Source organism: Engraulis encrasicolus, chromosome 23, assembly GCF_034702125.1.
Source record: "Engraulis encrasicolus isolate BLACKSEA-1 chromosome 23, IST_EnEncr_1.0, whole genome shotgun sequence".
NCBI classification, from domain to species: Eukaryota; Metazoa; Chordata; class Actinopteri; order Clupeiformes; family Engraulidae; genus Engraulis; species Engraulis encrasicolus.
The window spans coordinates 16,565,757-16,588,096 of record NC_085879.1 but is presented as its reverse complement, the minus strand read 5'-3'; the positions used below and the strand labels follow the sequence as shown (position 1 = coordinate 16,588,096).

Genomic DNA, 22,340 nt, shown 5'->3' with positions numbered 1-22,340 from the left:
TATCATTATGTATTCTCGCTCTCTAAAGGGGTAAGGCTTTATTGCGGGGATAACGTTCATGAACAGTTTTTTTTCTGTATATAATATATAAAAAAACCTAAAAACTAAACGAGTACAAATAATAAACAAAAAAACTTAGTATTTAAAAAAGTATAAATAAAACCTTAGGTAAAAAAAATGGTTTCATAATTCAAGTAATCAATCCATCGAAGTCCCTGATAGCACGTGGTTGATGAAGCAGATTAGTGTAAACATCTCTGAGGACACGGCTTCTTCTTTTCTCTCCAAACTCTCAGTCTCACCAAGTCCTTAGAGAGCAGCAGCATTGGTTACCAAAAGGATGTTTGTATAAACAGCAACGAAAGAAAGAAAGAAAAAAAAAAGACAAAATCCCGCGGCAGTTGAAAAGTGTCTTTTCTGAGGAGATTTAAAAAAGAAATTTTAAAAACAAATCGGGATTTCCAAAAGCTATTCTTCAGTCAAAAAGGTGTCAAAACAAAGACAGTGTGAATCCAGTGTGATGGAAAGAAAGAAAAAGAGGAGGAGGATTGTGAACAGAAACAGTGTTTGGACACTTTTCATCTCATCTTCCCAAACCCTGAAGACCACCTTGACACAGACACCTCACTGACTTACATCACCACAGAAACACTTCCAGTGGAGGTTCTAGGGAGGTCAGGCAGTCAGTGGTTCTTCTGAAGTCAGTGGGCCCTAAGGCCAACTCACTGGCCCCAAACACACACAGTTTTGTAAATTCACCAAAGTCAAAGCATGTCAAGCAGCTCCAGTATTGCACTGCAATACAATGCAATGCATCCCTGGTAGTTCATGTCCAGTCACGCTTCCACAAGAATGGGAAGGGAGGGAAGAGAAGCCACATGGTAAAAATGCATGACACGGCTTCCTACAAACAAAACAAAACAACAAACAATATAAAAATCACAGTGACAGGAATCGCAGGTCCCTCCTTTTGTTTGTTTGTTTGTTTGTGTCTGTCTGTTTTTTAAGGAACATCTCCAAAGAGGTAAAAACTAGGTCTGAAGGCAGTGACCTTCAGAGGTCACGTGTAGAGTCAGAGACCTTCAAAGGTCGCATGTAGAGTCAGAGACCTTCAGAGGTCACATACAACATAAAGTCAGCAACCTTCAGAGGTCACATACAAAGTCATCAACCTTCACAGATTCTGTGTAAAGTTAGAGACCCTCAGAGGTCCCGTGTAAAGCCAGCGACCTTCAGAGGTCATGTCAAAGTGATAACTTCAACAGGGTCTCTGCTGGTGCTGCTGGCGGCACCCGTCTTTGTTCTGTGCTTCTGCCGCTTGTCCCGCAGGGCGGCCAGCAGCGTGCGAGAGGAGGAAAGGGAGCGGGGCGGCGTACGGAGGAGCGAGAGACAGGAAGTGATGTCATACGAGGAGGAGGAGGAGGAGGAGGAGGAAGAGGAGGACGTGGAGGTCTCCGCCGTGCTGCTGGGCCGCTGCTCGCCCCGCTTGCACTTCCTGCCGCGCTCCTGGCGTCACCTGTTGAAGCAGCCGGCCGCGCTGAAGGTCGGGTGGTGGTGATGGTGGTGGAGGTGCGTGCCGCCCAGATACCCTCCCAGCGCTCCGACGCCCACGCTGCCGATACCCCCGACCCCGTTCCCAATCCCCGAGTAGGCCGCCATGCTCATGCAGTGCCTGGGCTCAGCTGTGATGGCCACCTGCATGGATAGGGGACCCTGGAGGGCCAGCGCCCGGGAGCCTCCTGCAGTCTGCAAGGCCGCTGGCAGGCTCTGGTAAGGGGATAGAGAAGACAACGAGGGCAGGGTGGGTACTCCAGCTGTGGCCGCGGCTATCTCGGCAGCCCCTCCAGGCAGCCCGATGGCCATGCGGTGGTGGGCCTGGAGGAAGTCCTGGTGAGGCACCATGGAGGCGGTGGTGGTGGTGTTGGTGGAGGCGGCCAGAGACTGAGACTCAGCGGCCGAGGCCAAGGCATGCAGCTGGGCCAGGGAGGGCGAGTGCTGGGCCAGGTGGGTCTGGAACTCTCGGTGGGCCGCGTGGAAGAGCAGCGACTGGGTGTTGGAAATTGAAGACGAGGAGGATGATGATGAAGAGGATGAGGAGGAGGAAGAGGAGGAGGAGCAAGAGGAGAGGCTGGCGGAGGAGGTGAGGGCGGGGCGCTGCACGGCAGCGGAGATGGGGGAGAGGTGGTGCATGTGCTGAGCCACCGACTGCAGGGAGAGCTGGCTGGAGGGGTGGTGCGGGGATTTGGTCTTGTTGGCCTCCTTCACATCGTTGTCGTGAGCCCTGAAGAGAGGGGGGAAAAAAAAGAGGGAGAGGAAAGGGGAGGAAAGGGAATGTACAGAATTTAAGACATAGAATTAGAGGGCATTTTGGCATGGCTCACAAAGAAGGACACACAATGCAAGTGGTGAAAGACAGGTGCATGCAGAACACTGTGTGGCAAACGAGAAGCTGTGTAAGCTATCTGTTGTGATGGTGTGTAATCACAATACCAAATACATGCTATTTACAGTTTAACAACCATTTACAAAGCACAATCAAGTCTCGGCAGTTTGACAGGGTTGAGTATGTCGAGTTATCCTGTCAGCGTCCCCTAGAGGAAACAGTTTCACTGTAGTTTAGTATTGTTTGGATCTAGGAAGACATCTATTGAAAATAATTCACCCATTTGATTGCTTGGTTGTGGTAGTATTGGTGGCACAATAATCACAATGCCCAAAAGCATTCCATATCGCTGTGGATGAAAGGATCTGCATAATGTAAAGTAATGGGCATTGGAATGTGATGTGCATTGACATGTTATGTAATGTAGTGCTTCCTGACTCACAGCAGCATGAGCTCGATGCACTTGGTGAGGTGGTCCCACGTGTAGCCGGTGAGGAGGTGCAGCGCCGTGGTCCAGCTGGGGCTGATCTGGAGACAGATACGAGACGCCGCCACGCACGCCGCCGCCACCTGGGACGGACGGAAACTCAGGAAGGCGTGATCTGGAGGAGAAGAGGAGGGAGACAGAGAGACAGAAAGAAAGAGAGACAGAAAGAAAGAGAGACAGAAAGAAAGAGAGACAGAAAGAGAGACAGAAAGAAAGAAAGAAAGAAAGAAAGAAAGAAAAAGAGAGAGAGAGACAGAAAGAAAGAAAGAAAGAGAGAGAGACAGAAAGAAAGAAAAAGAGAGAGAGAGAGAGAGAGAGAGAGAGAGAGACAGAAAGAAAGAAAGAGAGAGACAGAAAGAAAGAGAGAGAGAGACAGAAAGAAAGAAAGAAAGAAAGAAAGAAAGAAAGAAAGAAAGAAAGAAAGAAAGAAAGAAAGAGAGAGAGAGAGCGAGAGAGAGAGAGAGAGAGAGAGAGAGGGGAAGAATAGTAAGTGAATAAATGAGGCCACATAATCAGTCTCTAAACCTTTCTCTGCAGTTGTTGTTCCTCAATGCAGGAACAAGCCATGCCACAGGTAATTGTGATGACACATACACACAACACGCACATTGCACACAAACAATTAAACCTCTATTGAACCCATCATACTCTCACTCACAATCATACGAGTGAACAGAGAGAGACTGCGAGTGGATAAGAAGCGCATATTGGCTGCATCACACTATGCCTAGATACATTATTTCCAGCTGGTCTATCTGCACCTTCCACAATAATGTACAGTAACACATGATTACTCTGAAAGCAGATAACAACATGGTAAAAGACTGTAGCAAGTGAGCCTGATAGTGTATAATCAGTCTAAACTCTAACGTCATCTGCCTGAACTGTTGCTGCGCCTGAATGGACGAGCTGCTACATCTGCCTTGACCTTTCCGAAGCTTGTGAAGACTCTTCCCAAGAGAACCTCCACATATTTTGGCTGGGGATTGAAATAACACTTTTCCAGCGGAGCTGAATTTGTCAAGTTTCAACTATCTGGCGCCCTCTTTTGGCAACTGCCTGGACCTGCGGTTATTCTCTACATATGACATCACATCCAGTCTTTGTTCCAACGTGTCCCAACGTGCCCATTATTTTGTGTCTAGCTTTAAGTTCAGGATTTGCATAATTATGTAGTAGGAGGGCTAAACCATATTTCATATCGGTGACAGCTCCGTGACCATACACAACCTCTGCCATTACAACAAAGCCAAGATAAAAAATGATTTTCTTTGTACGATCCATTAAGCATGTTGAAAGTGGCCGTCATAAAAGGCAACTCCAAGTTGTTTCTTTGGACTAAATGGTTTAGATTAATTTGCACAGTTTCCTATTCCCAAATCATCCCCCAATTCAATCTTCTCTTAGAACCAAACGTTTATTGGTTCTTTGTAAATTCAATTTGGACAATCAATCACTTAAACAATATGCAAACCATCCTGGTCATCCTCACTCTTCCTAATTAAACAAAAGTCCCTCCATGTCTCCCTCTTACCTTGTAAGGAGACTTCCAGGAAGTAGTGTGTGTACTTGTCCATGAAGGCTTTGGTCTTGGTGAGGGAGGTGAGAGGCCAGCTGCTGTAGAGGTCCCCCTCCTGAACAGATGCCTGAAGGATACACAGACAGGAGAGGGGAGTTGTGAAACACTGCACTTAGTTTCATAACTGGACTTCCTTTGGAGATACAATCAAGCGACTAGAAATCTTTTGAATGATCCAGTCAAATAACTTTTGATGATACAGTGAAAAGAATGAACTAGAAAGCAACTTACTTATGGACTTTTGGGGCTAGTTAAATAGAACTAGACATATTTTCAGTACTGGCCTAACATGAGCTGAAACATTATTCACATGCATGCCTTGAGGTAGTCTATGAAGTGTGTCGGTACATGCACACAGGGACGGCACTTTTCCTTAACGTCTCCGTGAGCAGTGTGAGTCCAAGAGGTTCGCGGGCTGCCTTTCACACTGCACAGTCAACGTCCACGTTCTATCCGTGGGCAGCAGCCATTCATTTTCAATGGGAGCCGCACATTGAACGCGGACGTCCGCGCAGGAAAATAGACTCGAGTTCTATTTTCAAGGAGCAACGCGGACATGTCTGGTCAGGACGGACATGCGCCGCGCTTACACCGCGTTCCTGTGTGCAAGGCATGATTTGTTTTCATGCATTCTAACCGTTTCGGACTGATAACGGACACGTTCTGTGGACGTACTGTGGATGTCCGCGCTGTTGGTGTGAATGCAGCGTGTGGGTGTGTTCCGCACCAGGAGGTAGCAGTCTATGAAGTGAACAAACTTCCAGAGACTCTTTGTAGCTTTATCTCTTCTGGTGTGTTTGCAGGGTAAGAAGTGTGCGGTGCGTTCCCTACCTCAAGGTCCTAGTCTATGAAGTGTGCACGTACACTGACTACCTGGGGGCATTAGTCTACGAAGCGTGCGTGTGCGTTCCGTACCTGGAGGTAGTAGTCTAAGTAGTGTGTGGGGTCTGTTTCCAGAGTACACAGGTCTATGGAGATCTACTGAATTATGCAGGGCTCTACTTGGAGGTATTACTCTATGCAATGAGGCGTGTATGCATTCCCTACCTGGAGGTAGTAGACTATAAAGTGTGTGTGTGTGCGTTCCTTACCTGGAGGTAGTAGTCTATGAAGTGTGTGTGTGCGTTCCTTACCTGGAGGTAGTAGTCTATGAAGTGTGCGGGCGTGGGGATGCAGAGGTTCCAGTTGAAGGTCTCCAGCAGCAGGATCTCCATCTTGATGAGGTCCTTCTTGTTGAGCACCAGGTTCAGGCTGCACATGATGCCCAGCGAGTTCAGCTGCTCCAGCTTCGGGACACGGTCCTCCTTCTCCTCAAACTTACCTGGGAGGGGAAACAAACAGGAGACAGATACACACTTAGATCAGGGGTGGGGAACCTTAGCCTCGCGAGCCATCCTACGTACTTCTGCCAAAGGATTGGCTCCACTACTGTAGTAAATTCCAGACCATAAATACGAAATGAAATGGTAGTATTATGGGATGGTCAGGACCAGGCTAGGGGAACCTATGCCTGGAGGGCCGTAAACAAAGAGATCAAAGTGTGTAAGGTGCACGCACATCCCAAAGTAACAAATTGCTGCGGGTGCAGAATATCAAAAAAACCCTAAGGAGAAAAGGAGAAAAAATATTCACACATCGGCCGCAAAAGCTGCCTTGTTGTGATTTAATGTGAAAAAAATGGCACAGGTAAATCACGACAAGGGAGCTTTTGCTGTGTGCGAATATTTCTTCTCCTTTTCTAGGTTAACAAACAGAGACAGAAATACACACTTTAGATACACACTTCAGCAACTTGTTTTTTGTCATATTCGCTTGAGCCGTCATGGGAATCCAAAAGTAGTACATGAAAATATATGACACACATTACAAAAAAATTACTAGAGCTGCCTCCAAAGCCTGGTAGTCTTGTTAACAAATTTTCATCGCTCCCTGGGTAGCATAACTAACAAGGTAGCTACCCACAGTGTACGTACACAAGTTCACCAGCAGTGTAGAGGAGAGACAGGATGTTGAATACTTCTTTATTTTTCAGCTAAAATTGGGAACTGCGTGCATGTGGTGATTACAGATTTAGCTGCTGAAATCCCAGAATAGGGACTTAAGACAACAGAAAAAAACGTACAGAGGCTGCATTAAGTTTCCTAGCTTTCTTAAAAGCCTATTTTTGTTTATGCTGATATATCAAGATGACGAAGAAAGAAAGAAAGAAAGGGAGAAAGAAAGAAAGAAAGGTCCAAGCTTAAACTACTCTATGGACAGCACACAGTCACTCTTACGTTCACATTTAGCCCCGATAAACATGCCAAATTACAACATGTGCCAAGAAAATGTGTATTGGACGAGGCAACAAAGATTAGATTCACCACCAGTCCAGATGACCAAGAAGTTGAGCCATGCAGTGTGGTGTGGTAATATGGGTCAAAAAGAGAAGATAACAAGTAACAACGCCAGGACAAACAGTGTGTTTGACACACAGCATCACCGCTAGGATATTATGCAATGTTTCTTTTTGTTCTTAACAAAACTGCACTACACTTGCATAGAGACAAAAAAATAACTAATAAACTCGAGATGTTCCAAGGCTGTTATTATACAAAGGCCTAACACCAGTTAATTATAGGTACCTAGTGGTAGAAGCGTGGGCTAAGCTTGTTTAGTATCAAGCTTACTTACGGACACTAAACTTATAATTCTCGTTGCAAGACAGATGTCCAAGCGGAGATTAAATTTGAATTTAAAATAGTGAAATGTAAAATAAAGAGGCAGAGAGGTACACACAATCAACACAATACACCAGAGGGTGATTACAGCGACCCCCGTTCCCCCCTCTCCCCCTTCCAGCCCCGACGTTTTGCATAAGAATACACTGTCAGACTGGAGACTGATAACATCTTGCCGTTTTATTTTCTCAAGCTTCCTTTCAACTTCCTTGTCCTTTTTTTACCCCTCCAGCTCCTCTTCTCCGCCTCCTCCTCCCCTCCTCTCCCTCCCTCCCTCTCAGTATGTCTTTCACTCTTCCTCCCTCCCTCTCTCTTTAGCCCTCTCTCTCTTTTTCAAAATCAGTCTGTTTGCGCTCTATCTAGCCCTCTCTCTTTCTCGCCTCTCTTTCCAGTTCTCTCTCGCTCTCCTTTCTTTCCAGCTTTCTCTCTCCCTAGCTCGCTCTCTCTCCCACTACAGCTTCCCCGTCTTTCTCTACGGCTCTCTCCCCCTTTTTCTTTCTCTCTCCATCAGCTGCTGCCTCTGCTCATTCTGACAGCCCTAACCTGGCCCTGGCTTTCTCTCCAGGCCAGCGCCGTAGACTACGGGAGGCCGGTCCTCCTTTCCTCCTTGCCTGCCGAGTGTGATTTTTACAGCTTGTGCCAGCCGCGCCATAAACCCTTGAGGTCCGCATTGCCTTCGCAGCCACATTGCCTTGGCCAGCCGGGGAGCAATTAGCCAGCAGACTGTAATAGCATCTAATAGCCAGGCACAGGAAATGGCCCTCCGCTCACTCGCTAGCCAGTCGGCACTCTGGACCGCTTTACTCTCCTGCACACAGTCCACGTGTGTGTGTGTGCGCGCGCGAGCGAGAGCGAGAGCGAGAGCGAGAGAGAAAGAGAAAGAGAGAGAGAGAGAAAGAAAGAGAGAGAGAAAGAGAAAGAGAGAGAGAGAGTCCCTCTTTTGCACGTCCTGTTTGGTTTGAAGACCGGCTTCGCTGGTTGAGACAAAACAAGGCTGGTTTTGTAGCTTTTTCCCACTGTCTGCCATAATATGCCTTGCCGTGCTTGGCTTTACTTTGCTTTCACACTTGTGCAAATGACCTTGAAACTAAAGACAGAGATAAAAACAGCAACCAAACATTGAAAAGGTTAAAAAAAGAAAAAAAACACTGAAACACAAGGGGCCCTTAGTGTGTGACCACAGGGTTTTCAGGGATGAGCCACCAACATTTCTTCCAAGCCAACATCTATTTTAAACCTAAGCAACCATTGAGCAACCCTGTTATAAACAAGGTGATCCTTAAAGTTATAGCACACATACCTTAGCTGTGCTTTTGTCTGCGTCATCTCACGCGCATTATATCTAAAATAGTGCCAGTTCCAGTCAGGGTCTAACCTGGGTGGCTTTCGGAGAACACGTCACTAAAAACAGGCGTTTTACAAGCCGACTTCTTAGCAATTAGAGAACCGTAACAACCTTCCAGTGGGCTGGCGTGTGTAATGACTTTGGATGCCACAGGGGGAGATAAAAAAATAAATAAGTTAACTTATATGAGGGCAGATAGTGGTGCAATATGTTAAAACATTCCAGGCGACGGCTTTGAGGTCTAAGTTATCGCAAATGGCTGTGGAGAGACATCCAAGTACTTTCAGGTTTATGGTCTGGAGTATGACCAAATGAAGACATGAAGAAAGGATTCAGAAAATAAATAAATAAATAAAAACAGAAAAAACTCCTCCTACCACCTGAGGACCTCCTTTAAATGTTGGTAATGATAACTTTATGTAAACCAAAAATAGTGACAAGAACTGCAGATTCCATTAGATTTCTCAAGGAAAAAAATATCAAAACATATCAAGGCTCCTTTTCTAGGTTACTAGCATATGACCACATGCACCATTATGAAGTTGTACTGTACATATCGAACACTCGCCCTAACAATATGGTACAGTTAAATTACTATTACATACACACTTTGTTAAACTGTGTCCATTTCATATAATTGGGGCAGTAAAATAAGCCTAACTATGGAAAGGGGTGGACAAAACACTATAAAGTTACACAAACACCTCTAAATCCCACAGAAATGAAGTGCATTTTCTATTTTTTTGTTCATCTGACCCACTTATAATACACTTCCACTCCCACGACCGTATATACAGGTCCTTGCCTCCCTGCTAAGCGGTTGTCTCACCGTACCGCAACATTGACGTGCACACTGTTTGGGGCCTTATCACCTCCATGGAACTGTTTGAAGTGTACACATTCCTCTCCCCTGCCGTCAGCAGAGAGAGAGAGAGAGAGAGAGAGAGAGAGAGAGAGAGAGAGAGAGAGGGAGAGGGAGAGGGAGAGAGAGGGAGAGGGAGAGAGAGGGAGAGAGAGAGAGAGAGAGAGAGAGAGAGAGAGAGAGAGACTGGGGGGTGTAGAGAGGGGACCGAAAGACAGAGAGAGATGACATGATCTCAGACTCAGCAATACTCAGACAGAAAAGGCGAGAGAGAGAGAGAGAGAGAGAGCGAGAGCGAGAGACGAAAAGGGCGATATGCAGATGAAGAGCAGGTATGGCGACTTGCAAGTCAGCAGTATGGGGGCCAATTACACTGCATACGTAATGAGGGAACATGTTTTTATATCCAGCCATATCATCCACTCCACCCTCATCTCAAATGGCTTTTTTCCACAAAAATCATCAAACCAAGCCAAGCACGAAAGCCATTTCTCTACGTCTACGTCAAGATTATTATGGTAGGAGATCAAACTAACGGTGATTATTAAACCAACTTCCCCCACTTATAATGCAATCCTACTTCTAAAGACTCCTTACCACAACTTAAAAGCACTTTGTCACTTAAATGTTGTATGTAAATCAAAAATAATCAGTAAAGCCACTGAGCACAAGATCAGTTGAAAGAACAGAGCAATATTTAATCATGAGTCAGACCATTGGCGTGTTTGGGGCAGTTTTAAAAGCGAAACAATACGATGTCAAATATAGATTGTGACACCGCCGTGCTACTAGGCTACAGGCTCCATTCACAGCTGATCTGTTTCCCTCTCAATCAATACTGTGGTCATCTTCCAACTGCTCGTGTTTCAATAGGCTCCAATGGTCATTGTTGCTAACTGGCATTGTGTTACAAACAAAACAGTCCCTAATGGCCCAAATGCCCAATGTACACACACATTTAAAATATTTGTTTTAACATTTTTCTCCAATGGCCCGCTTTGCCTAAACAGTGCAAATTCTACACTACCGAAACAACACTTAATACATTTAGGCACAAGTGATTACCGGAAATTCTAGAAAATTCTCAAATAAGAAGACAAACATTTACTGTGTGTGAAGTATGAGACTATACACACACAGGTTTAATTTAAGAAGACACAGGACAGCAGGCATAATGTGTGCATGAAATACCAAAGTCAAAGTACAATTTGTTTCCGTGTTTAGTTTGTTGCCACTCTGAGCAACTATGGCTATTTTCAATGCAACTCAAACTATAATTAGGCCTACACATACATTGTGCAGACAATGCATATTCGCTTATATCTCTAGCTAATCACCATCATTCACACCAAAAATAATGCACGTGGATCCAGCCCATTATGTAGTAAAGCCTCGAAATGGCTGCCAAACTCCCTCCATCCTCTTGGCAAAAAGGTAACGTCGTAATTGCCACAGAGTGCGTCAACAACAAACTACACAAAAACACCATCGATTGTTACAGCTAAAACCTTCCCCTAATCCCTCCTAAAGACCGAGGAGGGGGTAGAGTTGACAGCCTTAAAGGAAATTCCTCCGTGGTCTTTAATTTGCCAGCTCTTCTTTCGTTCGAGGGGCTGTGTGTGTGTGTGTGTGTGTGTGTGTGTGTGTGTGTGTGTGTGTGTGTGTGTGTGTGTGTGTGTGTGTGTGTGTGTGTGTGTGTGTGTCCAATCTCTCACACACACACACACACACACACACACACACACACACACACACACACACACACACACACACACACACACACACACACACACACACACACACACACACACAACAGCGAGCCCAGCCACCGGGCCTGTTCCACGCAGCCCACCCCCACGCACCCCATGGACCGTCCCCACCCCTGCGCTTCGGGCTCCTGAGACAATGCAGGTCTGCGGAGAGATCTTTGACCCAGGGTGCAAACGCACCACCGCCACAGCAGCAGCGGCAGAGGGGACAAGAATGCTCCTGGAGGCATCTGTAGACCTATTGGTGGTGGTGGTGGTGGTGGTGGAGCTACTTATGCAGACCAGTCTGTGTGTGTGTGTGTGTGTGTGTGGCTATGTGGGAACAATGAAGTTAAAATGTGCCCTCACACTCACATTCACACACACACTCACAGATGCTGTCAGTCTTATAACCACTGAACACATGCCTAGAGAGAGAGAACTGTGTTACATACATCCTAACCACCATTATCACTGCCACTGGATACACAACCATAGCTTTCCTTTAAAAAGAACACCATTCCTAAAAAGGCCCACTTCTAACTACAAACTGAAAAACTTAAGCCCTGCATTACCCATTACGTCCAAAATATGAAATAAGGAAAACGTCAAGAGATTTCTAGGAAACGCCTCAAACAATGGGGATATGATTAAAAAGGAGATCGGAACAGTTATTTAAGGATTTTTAAAACAGCCATCGCTCAAAATAACCTACAGCCGCAATCAGGTTTCGTTTACCACTGGTGATTCAAGATACCAAACATAGAATACGCCAAGTAGGCATGTAGATTTTGCAATCAGGGTGAAAATCTAAAATGCAAAAATAATTGTCTTAAGTATCCATCTCTAAGCAGGGGGGCTTAATTCCTTTGCATTAGCATCAAACCCCTCTGGTGTCTGTGCTTTTGGTGTGGAGCGGGGAGCAGGGTTCTGGGTTCGGGGTGGAGGGGTGGAGGGGGTGTTTAATCTGCATATCAGCCTTCCCCGCTGGGTCTTTCAGTTCAAACATGTAAGACACCCCCCACCCACCCACACATACACACCAACCTTTCCTCTCCTCCTCCTCCTCCTCCATGGTTTCTGCATCTCCCCTTTTCTCTCCCCCATCTATTCCTCTACTCCACTCATCTCTTCTCTCTTTTCGTTATCTCACTCATTCCTCTCTGGTCTCGGACCTCCACCTCTCTTCTCTCCTCGTCTCTTCTATGCATCTCACTCACTCCTCTCTGGTCTCGGTATCCCCCACACTCTTCTCTCTCCTCCCCTCCCATTCTCTTCTCTTATTTCCTCTTCTCTTCCCTGTCTCACTCACTCACCCACTCATTTACAGTCCCTGCACCCCCTTCTCTTCTCCTCTTCTCTTCTCTTCTCTCCGGTCCTCTCCACGTCTCACTCACTCCTCTACGGTCTCTGCTCCCCCTTCCCCGTCTCCCTCCCTCAGCCGAGAGCTAGCCCACCTCCACCCTCCACCTGCCTTTGAAGTTTCACTCTGCTCCTCTCTTCCCTTCCTCTCCTCTGCTCCTCTCTTCCCTTCCTCTCCACTCCTCTCCCCCCAAAATACTACCCCTGAGGAAACTCAAGGCTGTCCCTTTTTCTTTTTCACCCCCATACCCCCCTCCCCCCCCTTTTTTAAACGGGGGCCATTCCACTCAGGGCCATTCATGCCTGACTTCCTGACAAGGTATGGGTGTGCGTGTGTGTGTGTGTGTGTGCACGTCAGAGATGTGACTCCAGAGGCACATACCACAATGTTCATCCCATGAAATTCCACATCTCACACACACACACACACACACACACACACACACACACACACACACACACACACACACACACACACACACACACACACACACACACACACACACACACACACACACACACACACACACACACACACACACACACACACACACACACACACACACACACACGCAGACAGTTACTCATGTGCCGTCATAAAAACAGAACTTAACTAATTGGATACCGGTAATTCTTAATCGTCATACTGGTTCATGGTGTGTATGTAAAAAGTTTAGAAGTTGAGGACATGAGAAAGCCGTGCACATCCTGAAGTTGTAACAACTTTGATTACTATGGAGTATCATGGTTGAAACTGAAAGGGTTAACTCCAGAGGAGCGTGCCACCGGTGGACTATCGATATCACTCTTCTCCCATTCTCTCTCTTCCACACCCACACCCACACACAAGCACACCTCTCTCTCTGATGCCTAATAAACATGGGAATTATTGAGAGGAGCTTGAATTCTTCTTTGAGAGGAGCTCAAATTCACTTTGTCATACTAGCTCTTTATATTATACTTAATGAATAGTGAGCTAATCCCTGTGCTTCTCCTTGCTGGGAGACAAATTCAGTTTTAATGGGTCTACCAAAGGTGTGTTCATCATTGAGTCAAAAAACAAGTCATATCAGGTACTGTGTGTACACTTTGAAAGCTCAGGGTGAAGTTGGAATGTCTTGAGGTTGAATCTAATGTTCATGTTTTACAACAAAATGGGTGTGTGTACCTCCTTCAAAACAAACAGGGACGAATGGGGATAAGCCGGAAGTCTACAATATAACCCTATTATAAAACTCTTTCAGAGACATGCTGACCAAACAAAAAGAGAGAGAGTGCAAATCAGACAATTCAAAACAAAAAAGCACTCGTGACAAGTCTTGAATGCAACATCTGCAGCTGGGTACCGTGTGAGAGAGAGAAGCTAAAATTTGCAAATAAATTAAAAACTTCTCTACTACTGGCAGGTTTCTTTTTTTTGAGTGGATCCAGTCCCATCCCCCCACCACACTGGGCGATTCGACCTGCTTAAAGCGTGTGTGTGTGTGTGTGTGTGTGTGTGTGTGTGTGTGTGTGTGTGTGTGTGTGTGTGTGTGTGCGCGTGTGTGTGTGTGTCTCAGAGTGGTGGTGAGCCTTTTGTTTGGGCCCAACTCGAGCAGCATATGGCAGGGGGTTGGGAGGTGGGGGCTAGGGGACTGCTGCTGAAGGAAGAGGGGTGGAGAGGTGGAGGGGATGGGAGGAGCGGGCAGGGGATGGAAGTAGGGGAGGGGTAGAGGAGGAGGTAGAAGGGGGTGGGGCACGGGGACTCTTTAAAGCCCCTTTGCTCTACACAAGCCCTCCAGCTACAGCTGAGGTGGCTTCAAAACCCCCATCAACACACAATAAACAAAACAGCCAAAATCACGGCGTCCCACACTCACTTCACACAACTCAAAAGTACAAAATTACTTTAAAGTCATCAAAAGGGTTAGTATGCATTATACATTTTATTGAAAGTTTATTTTTCCCCAATACGTTTGTCTAAGGAATACGGATTCGCATCATTACTGTATAACAGTTCACATAGTGGTTTTGCAAGATGTAATCACATTCTGGTACATTTTTTAAAAATCCTATGATCCCAGTTTACCTGCTGTACTATTCACCACGTCGATAATGGTACAAAGGTATAAAGGGGTGGAACCACAGAGTCCCTCCAAATGACCAATATTGTACTTCCACATTAAATACTTCCTGCGTGGGACACTATATATCTGTGTGTGTGTGTGTGTGTGTGTGTCCCTCCCCCTCCCGTTTCCCTCACACTCCCACTCCCACTCCCATTCCCATTCCATCTCCTTGCCTCTCACCCGGTGACAGTTTCATTAGATTAATTGCCCTTGCTTGAGCGCCGCCCGAAATCAGCCCAAGCATGGCAAAATAATACATCATTATCACTGCCTAATCTAGCCAGGGCTGCAACGTGTGATTATTATTATATAGCCTGCCCATCCAATCACCTCCCATGCCAAAGCTAAAAGCTGTATAAATACCGCACCCCATCCCACCCCAACATAAAAAGTACAGATCCAACGTGGCAACCAAATAATGTGAAAATGCATCCCACAAAAGGTGTGGCTATTTTAGTCTACCCGTCCAACAAGGGATTGTTTTAGTGTGCCCATCCAATGTGGTCCCTGCGAAACCCAAATCACCCCCCCCGCCACCCCCCGCACACACACGCGCACTAACCCTAACCCAGCTGGTCGATGAGTTCATATTAGCCTACTTCTATTCATTCTGCATTGTAAAACAATGAGGATAACAAAATAAACCACACACAACCAGACTCGCTATCAAATAATAGTGTCGTTGGCAAATCCAGCTCCATTTGCCTGCTGGCACTGCAACGTTGTGTGTAATAAAAGCTCAGTCAATTGTTTAACGGCGACTTTAAGGGCTGTGTGAACATAAACCACGGGGCATAATGTGCAACAGCCGTATAAAAAGCCAAGGAGCAGCCCAGCCAAGAAAACACACAGCTTCCAGTCACGGCGGTCATGCTGCCATATTATAGGATTTGTGGCAGATTAAGTTTGTTTTTGTGTTGTTATCTAAAAGACTACACAAAACCACCGTGACAAATATTGAATCAATTCAACACTATACTGCGAATGATTTTAATATCCATCATGTCACCATTTATGGCACTTGACAAAAAGTTAAATGAAAAAAATAGAGTCATGGGACAAAGTGTCCCATTGTAAGTCTGCTTCAGTTTTTAGTGTAGCCCGTTATTCCATGTTGCAACTGTGTTGGAAGAAAATCATTACGAGACACTAAACCTTGGCTAAAGAGATCAATTCCCCCACTTTTCCCAGACTCATCGATTGGATTTCTCCATGTTAATCTTCCGAACCTTCCTTCTCATGAGAATCAACAAACCAGGAAAGAGATAACCTCCTCAAAGTGGTCACATACGGTGAAATGAGAATGACGCGGTCATGACGGAATGTTTATTCCGACAAATATAAAAGCGAATACAAAAAACCTTTTGATTAAAAGATATCAAAGAACAAAAGACGAAAGCAAGCCAAGTGTACACGACCTCCATGGCTTCAATAATTCAAAAATAAAAACACCAAAGGAACAATGCCACCTTTAACAGTGAACAGCGAGAGAAAAGCGTGGCCTATCCAAAATGCTATTTTCCATGTCCATGTCAGACTGCTTATTGTGGATGATGTAAAGTGCTGACATTTACAGCTCAGTGTATGCATAACATTTACATAATATTTGTTTGTGTCTCTTAGATACAGGATATAAATACAGATCCTCCATTGTTAATAAAACATGCATGTATGTATGGCTGTGTGTGTGTGTGTGTGTGTGTGTGTGTGTGTGTGTGTGTGTGTGTGTACACACGCATCTCTACGTGTACATAATACGGTGTGTATCTACATTTCCCATGTCCTTTTCATCCACCCAGCTATTTTATGGCCACATTGCAGCAATCTATGCATGTATGGTATGGGTGTCTCATTGATGACCATGTCATTTATGTGCCTGCATGTATGTTTATTTAAGTATGTGTGTGTGTGTGTGTGTGTGTGTGTGCGCCTGCGTATGTGTGGTCCATGCAGAGGTTGAGGACTGTGTGTATGTGCGTGTGTGCGTCTCGTCTAGTGTCACTTATTAGCTAGCAGTAGGCATGAGCGGACAATGACACGTAGCTGCTTGATGGCCATACGATAGTCAAAGTGGTACATGAAGACATGCTTGATGGCCACGTCATCATGGACCATGAAGGGGTCAATGAGTGCGTATGCCTCTGTGTGTGTGTGTGTATGTGTATGCCTCTGTGTCCTTGCATGTATGCCCCTGTGTCCTTGCATGTATGCCCCTGTGTCCTTGCATGTATGCCTCTGTGTCCTTGCATGTATGCCTCTGTGCGTGAATGTGCCTCTACGCATGTGTGTGTTTGTGTGCCTCTTTGTTGCTTGTGTCTGCAAGCATCAGTGTGCGGTTACTTTTACATTACATTACATAGCATTTAGCTATAGCATAGCATTTAGCTTTGACCAAAGCGACTTCTAAGAAGAACATTTAATAAAGAAGAGGGTGAGGCGCAGTGTACAGTTGCGACACTGACAGCATTGTCCAACACAAAGTAAAGATGACGTAGCAAAGAAAGATGCAAAAAAGAAGCAAAAAGGCCACTTACTGGCTAGCAGTAGGCAGGACAGGGCGATGACATAGAGCTGCTTGATGGCCACGTCGTAGTGGTCCATGAAGAGATCCAGGAGGTAGACGGCCAGGTGGCGCGCGGTGGCACACAGCTGGTAGCGGTTGCTCAGGATGGCCAGCAGGTCGGCAAAGTAGCGACGCATGCCAATCTGCGGAGAGTGGGCATGGTAGGCGGGCAGCTTCAGTTCCTGTAGCGGGAGGATTAATGAACGTTATCAATTAAGGCATACAGGCATAAGGCATCACAGTATCTGTATGGGGGGGGGAGGGAAGAAATATGACAGTGAGGGAAGGAATATCACAGCGCTAGTAACAGTGGTGATACCTAAGGCTGATTAAATGTAGATTAAGGTTTAAACCACGTTGGTGCAACCCAGCCTAAGTGTGTCAAAGGCAAAGTAGCCATGCAAGGCAATCTGCAGAGAGTAGCCATGGTAGAGTCGGGCAGCTTTAGTTCCAATATCGGGGGAAGACATGGAGAAAGAAAACATTTTCATGTTAATGGCAAAGTCACAGTGCTAATAACTACGGCAGTCTGTGGCATATGGGCATGGTAGAGGGGTAACTTCCAATTCCTGTGAAGGGTGAAAAGGGATAGGTGAGGGAAGAATAGGGGAAGACAAATTAAACAGCACTGTGTTTATGAGAAAGTCGCCGTGCTAGCCACAGTAGTCCTGGTCATGATAACAAAAGTCTGGCAAAGACAAAGAAATGCCGCATGCCAGTCTGTGGAGGGTGGGCATGATAAATAGGCAGCTTCAGTTCCCGTAGTGGGGTGAAAGAGGAATAACAACAACCGTTTAAAAAGGAGACAAATGTCACTGTGTTGATGATTAAGTCACAGTGATGGTTGCAAAGTTTAAAGTGGCGCCGCATGCCAATCTGGGGAGAGTGGATATGTTAGAGGCGCAGGTTCAGTTCTTGAGGACAAGAGAGAATAATCATTGTATTTGTACAGCACAGGTCATACGATCATGGATCTCAAAGTGCTTTAACAGTTTGACAGGAACAGAGGTTTGACCGGATCACTTGGCACGGCACCAAATCTGCCAGTGTTGCCCAAAAAGGAATGGTTGCGGGTAGGTGAGGTGAGCAGAGAAAAGGGGAAAAGTAAACGAATGTCACAATGTTGATGACAGCATCACAGTGCTAGTCTTAGTGCTAATGAATATCCCAAACTGCAAAGTGTGGGCACTGGGCACGGTAGACGAGTAACTGCAGTTTCTGTGCAGAGGAAAGGGGCGGTTGAGGCGGATGAAAAGACTGTGAATGTCACGGTGCTAATAATTACCAAGTCTGCCAAAGGCCAAAGTGGCAATGCAGAGCAATCTGCTGAGAAAGGGCAATGGTAGACGATCCCAACAGTGAAATTAAGGAACGTTATTAATTAAGGAAAGGGAAGGTCGCGAGTTGCGGAGGTCATTGAGGGTAGAAATAGGAAGAGAAAATAAAATGTCACGAGCATGTTAATGACAAAGTCACAGAGCTACTCACTGTGGTAATAACTAAGTGTGGCGTCTAGGCAAAGAAGCTACACATGCCATTCTGCACACAATGTGCAATGGTATACACAAATTATAGGAAAAATGGTAAGAAAATAAAAAAGTCACTGCGTTAATGACAAAGTGAAAGTGATAATTAGGTTTACTAAGCCTGCCGTAAACGAAGCAGTGGCATGTCGATCTGTGAAGCCATGTTAAGCTTACATGGGCACCTTCAGAACCAGCTTGTGCCATGTTCAAAACAACTAAAGCTTAGCAGGCACGCTAAGCTTAGATGGGCACCTTTGGAACCTATTTTGCCATGTTCAAATCAAGTCTTGTGCTCCTTATTGTGTGTTTTTAGAGATAAAAATCAAGACTTCACAACCTTCAGTCATTGAACATTTGCATGTACAATGTAAGCCATTACGAATGATTTTCTATAATTAATGATCCATGTCAATTTTCACTGCTCGTCAATATAGCCATGACACCTTAATAGGGAAAATGCAGCTTAAACCCATGATAAACCCCTCTTCCTGTGACTTAAAATGTGCCAATTTAAATTATTTCCCATAATTAATCCATGTGCATCTTCATGGCATGTCAATCACAAGACACATCCATTTGCTCAAAAAGACGTAGACCGCCATGACGGTTCTGTTAATTACATAAAAGCTAATTAAATTTTCCTTGACCCAGGAGAGAGAGATTAGTTGGGCCAGTAACCGAGATTCATTAGTGACTGACTGGTTTTTTTCACATGGTTGCACACTGGAAAAAAAAAATCTCTCTTAGTAAGTGGCTTGTAAAACCTGGAAAGAATGTCTCGCGTGTGCGTTTCTGGTCGTCTTCAGAAAAGCTACATACATTTGGGAGCATATGTGCAACATATGTTTGCCCAGATACATGTCATAAAAAAATTACCCAAACTCGGACAGCTAAATTGTTGTACTTAAATGAACAGCATGGAAAATATACGCCTTTTAAATAAAAAAGTATGATATTAACCGTTGCAATAACTCAGCACATTTACTGTATACAGAGTACTTCAGTACATCTTGATTCAAAGTTTTTACAGGTGCAACATACTGAATGTCTACATGTTTTGAAAAAAACTGCTGTGTAGGAAAAGAAAAATGATAGAAATGATAGAAAGCTCAACTGAGGGTGAAGTCGAGTGTACCGCAGATAGCCTTTAGGGCCAAAGGTAGTGGGGTTTAGGCAGAAAAGAACTTTTTTTGCAAAGTGGTTAGATTATATTAAGAAATGTCTGTGAAAATTCTCAATTAAACAGAGAACCAAAGCTGACCTTAATTGTGATGGAAAAGTCTAGTGTATTCTCACACTGCTACAGTCTTAAGGAAACAAAATTTCACAATTATGGTAGCAACATTGCAAACTGGGAAATGAACAGACTTTGTTGCCATGTGTGAGCCTTTTTTGTTTTCAAACAAACCATTTCTTCACTTGAAGATGAAAAGAGAAAAAGAGAAACTGAACACTGAAACTCAAAGATTTACTATCCAAAGAATGAAATCTTTTTTTAACGAAAATCTCTTATTTCAATGTTGTTAAACCATCTAAAGCCATTCACATCTTTCTATGTGGACATAAATGTTATTATCTCTATAAAACCAATTAGGAGTTAAAGAACCATTATTATCTACAGCAAATACTTAATTGTGATGACGATAAAGTTGACAACTGTCAAAATGGATGCGAAATAGCACACATTTGTCAACAATTCCCACTTCATGGTACAACTTCATTTAAAGCCTTCTCAGCAATGTGAATGGGTTGTCTAGCCTTTAAAAAGACACAAGGCTTACTTGTTTACTGCACACACTGCTCACAAAATAACAACCCAAACCGCAGTCAGTCAGCGAAAATAGACCTTTCAGGATGCGTCATACATTACACCTACTGGGAGTGTGTTGGCTTTATTGGGGCTGTTCGTCTGAGACGCCTCTGGTACTTGTGGATTCAAACTTCATTCAATCATTAAAACTGGAGTGCAATAAAAAAAACGCCCCAGTATCTTCAAACAACTCAGACAATACTGGCTAATTATGCCATTGAATGAAATAAATGGTCATATACCATCAGCTGCACTGTTCAAGTGACTGGACACAGAGCACACAGTGTCACTCTATTCAACAAAGAGTGATGTATTGCTTTCTGGGGATACAGTGCAACAATCATTAACTTATGGAAAGTTTGTTTACAAACAATAAGTATTTCATTCCAAATGCACTACAATACATTTCATTCACAATGTAAAAATTATGTGTGGATTTCGGGTATTTGACAATCATTAACTTGTAGAAAAGTTTGTTTATAAAAAATAATGATTCACTCCAAATGCAATACAATTAAAACCTTACGATTAAAAGACAAGGTTGGCAACATAGCAGATAAGAGTAGGTTGGAGAGGACTCCAGTCCAAACAAACACTGAGCACACTTACTTTGATGCGGAGAGTTTGGTGAATGTCCGCGGCCAGCTGTCCCTTCCACCATTGCGACTCTGTTTCCATTTCTTCCCATCCAGAGCGCACCAGGAGAATGAAAGCAACCCCTAGCAGCCAGTTCGGAATGGAGAAGCAACCAAGTAAATGTTCTGTCCATTCATAACATCTAATTTGCCATGATAAAATACAGCTTGCATGGACCGAATAACTGCGCAACAAAATCAAATAAACTTTTATCACATGCCGCCCACCATAACACCATTTGAAAGGTTGATATCCAAATAGCCTCGTCTGGAGTTTACCAACATAAAACTGAAAATGAAAGAGAAAACAGCCAGTGAGCTGCCTGGTCTTGGTAGGTATTTAAATGGTCAGATCAGGGACCCAGGAAATCCATCTCACGGTAAGTTAATGTTCGGTGGATAAAGTAACTTGCTTAGAAAAAGTAACAAAACTAGATGCCATGGTCTGCCGACTGCAAAGGAGACGTGATAGCCCAGTCCCGCATGTTATCAACACCACGGCAGCTGAACTCAAAGCTTTATTTTACACTGGATATTTCAATGGACATTTCAGAGTAAACGACACACCTGTATCAAGAGCCAAAGTGAAACTATCATAACACTAAAACAATTTGTTATATCTTAATGGGAAAACTGGTGAAGCGTTTGTTACGCTCGTGCCCCTTACCACTCCGAATGCAATGCCCCGGACCCCTTTGTCTCAGACCAACATCCTGAAATTCCTCGTTGGAAGTTTTCGTTTAATCCTTCTTCTGTGCGGAACAATAAACATGTACAGGTCCACTGGTGATGGAGGCAAATATCGTCAACTGGATAAATGTGATAGTTCCCTTTTCAGCTGTTACCCACTTTTCACGGCTTTTCTTGCGCTTTTCCCCCAATGTGCTCTGCCAGTATGTTGGATACTGGAGGTCGGAGCTGCTATCGAGGAGGCTTCTCGTGAATTTGTCTACGACCGACAGCAAAGGCTTCTGGGAGTTGTAGTGGGCCAATGCACACGCTGTGGTACTGTAGGGGCCCAATAGTAAATAGGCTACATTAAATTATTAAAAAATCTTAACGCGGTAGTGCTGAAAAAAGCCAAGCAAAAAAAAGCAAAAATGTCAGATGTCACAATTTCCTTACATGTAATTATAATGTGACATTCTTGTACTTATTTTATTCTCACCATTACAGTACAGACCATCAACCTACATTTTAGACCACCATCCA

At 44.7% G+C, this 22,340-nt stretch overlaps 1 protein-coding gene across 1 annotated transcript; it reads right to left on the bottom strand.

Annotated features, from left to right (window-relative positions):
- Positions 1-544: 544 nt before the first annotated feature.
- On the bottom strand, positions 545-22,133 carry ccnjl (cyclin J-like). Its single transcript, XM_063189488.1, has 7 exons — positions 21,796-22,133; positions 21,103-21,212; positions 17,129-17,339; positions 5,583-5,770; positions 4,405-4,516; positions 2,826-2,985; positions 545-2,281 (listed from the first exon to the last, which is right to left on the bottom strand). Exons 2-7 carry the CDS (start codon positions 21,169-21,171, stop codon positions 1,513-1,515), a joined length of 1,509 nt encoding a protein of 502 aa, XP_063045558.1. The 5' UTR covers positions 21,172-21,212; positions 21,796-22,133; the 3' UTR covers positions 545-1,512.
- Between the last annotated feature and the right edge of the window lie 207 nt (positions 22,134-22,340).

What these genes read in the sequence shown, in the direction of transcription:
- ccnjl (XM_063189488.1), bottom strand. Translation starts at nt 21,171, where the DNA reads ATGGAAACAGAGTCGCAATGGTGGAAGGGACAGCTGGCCGCGGACATT. An exon ending in GTCCTGCCTACTGCTAGCCA is followed by an intron (nt 5,771 to 17,128) that starts GTAAGTGGCCTT and finishes TTCCCCTCCCAG; the next exon opens with GTAAGTTTGAGGAGAAGGAG. An exon ending in CCTGGAAGTCTCCTTACAAG is followed by an intron (nt 2,986 to 4,404) that starts GTAAGAGGGAGA and finishes CTTCTCCTCCAG; the next exon opens with ATCACGCCTTCCTGAGTTTC.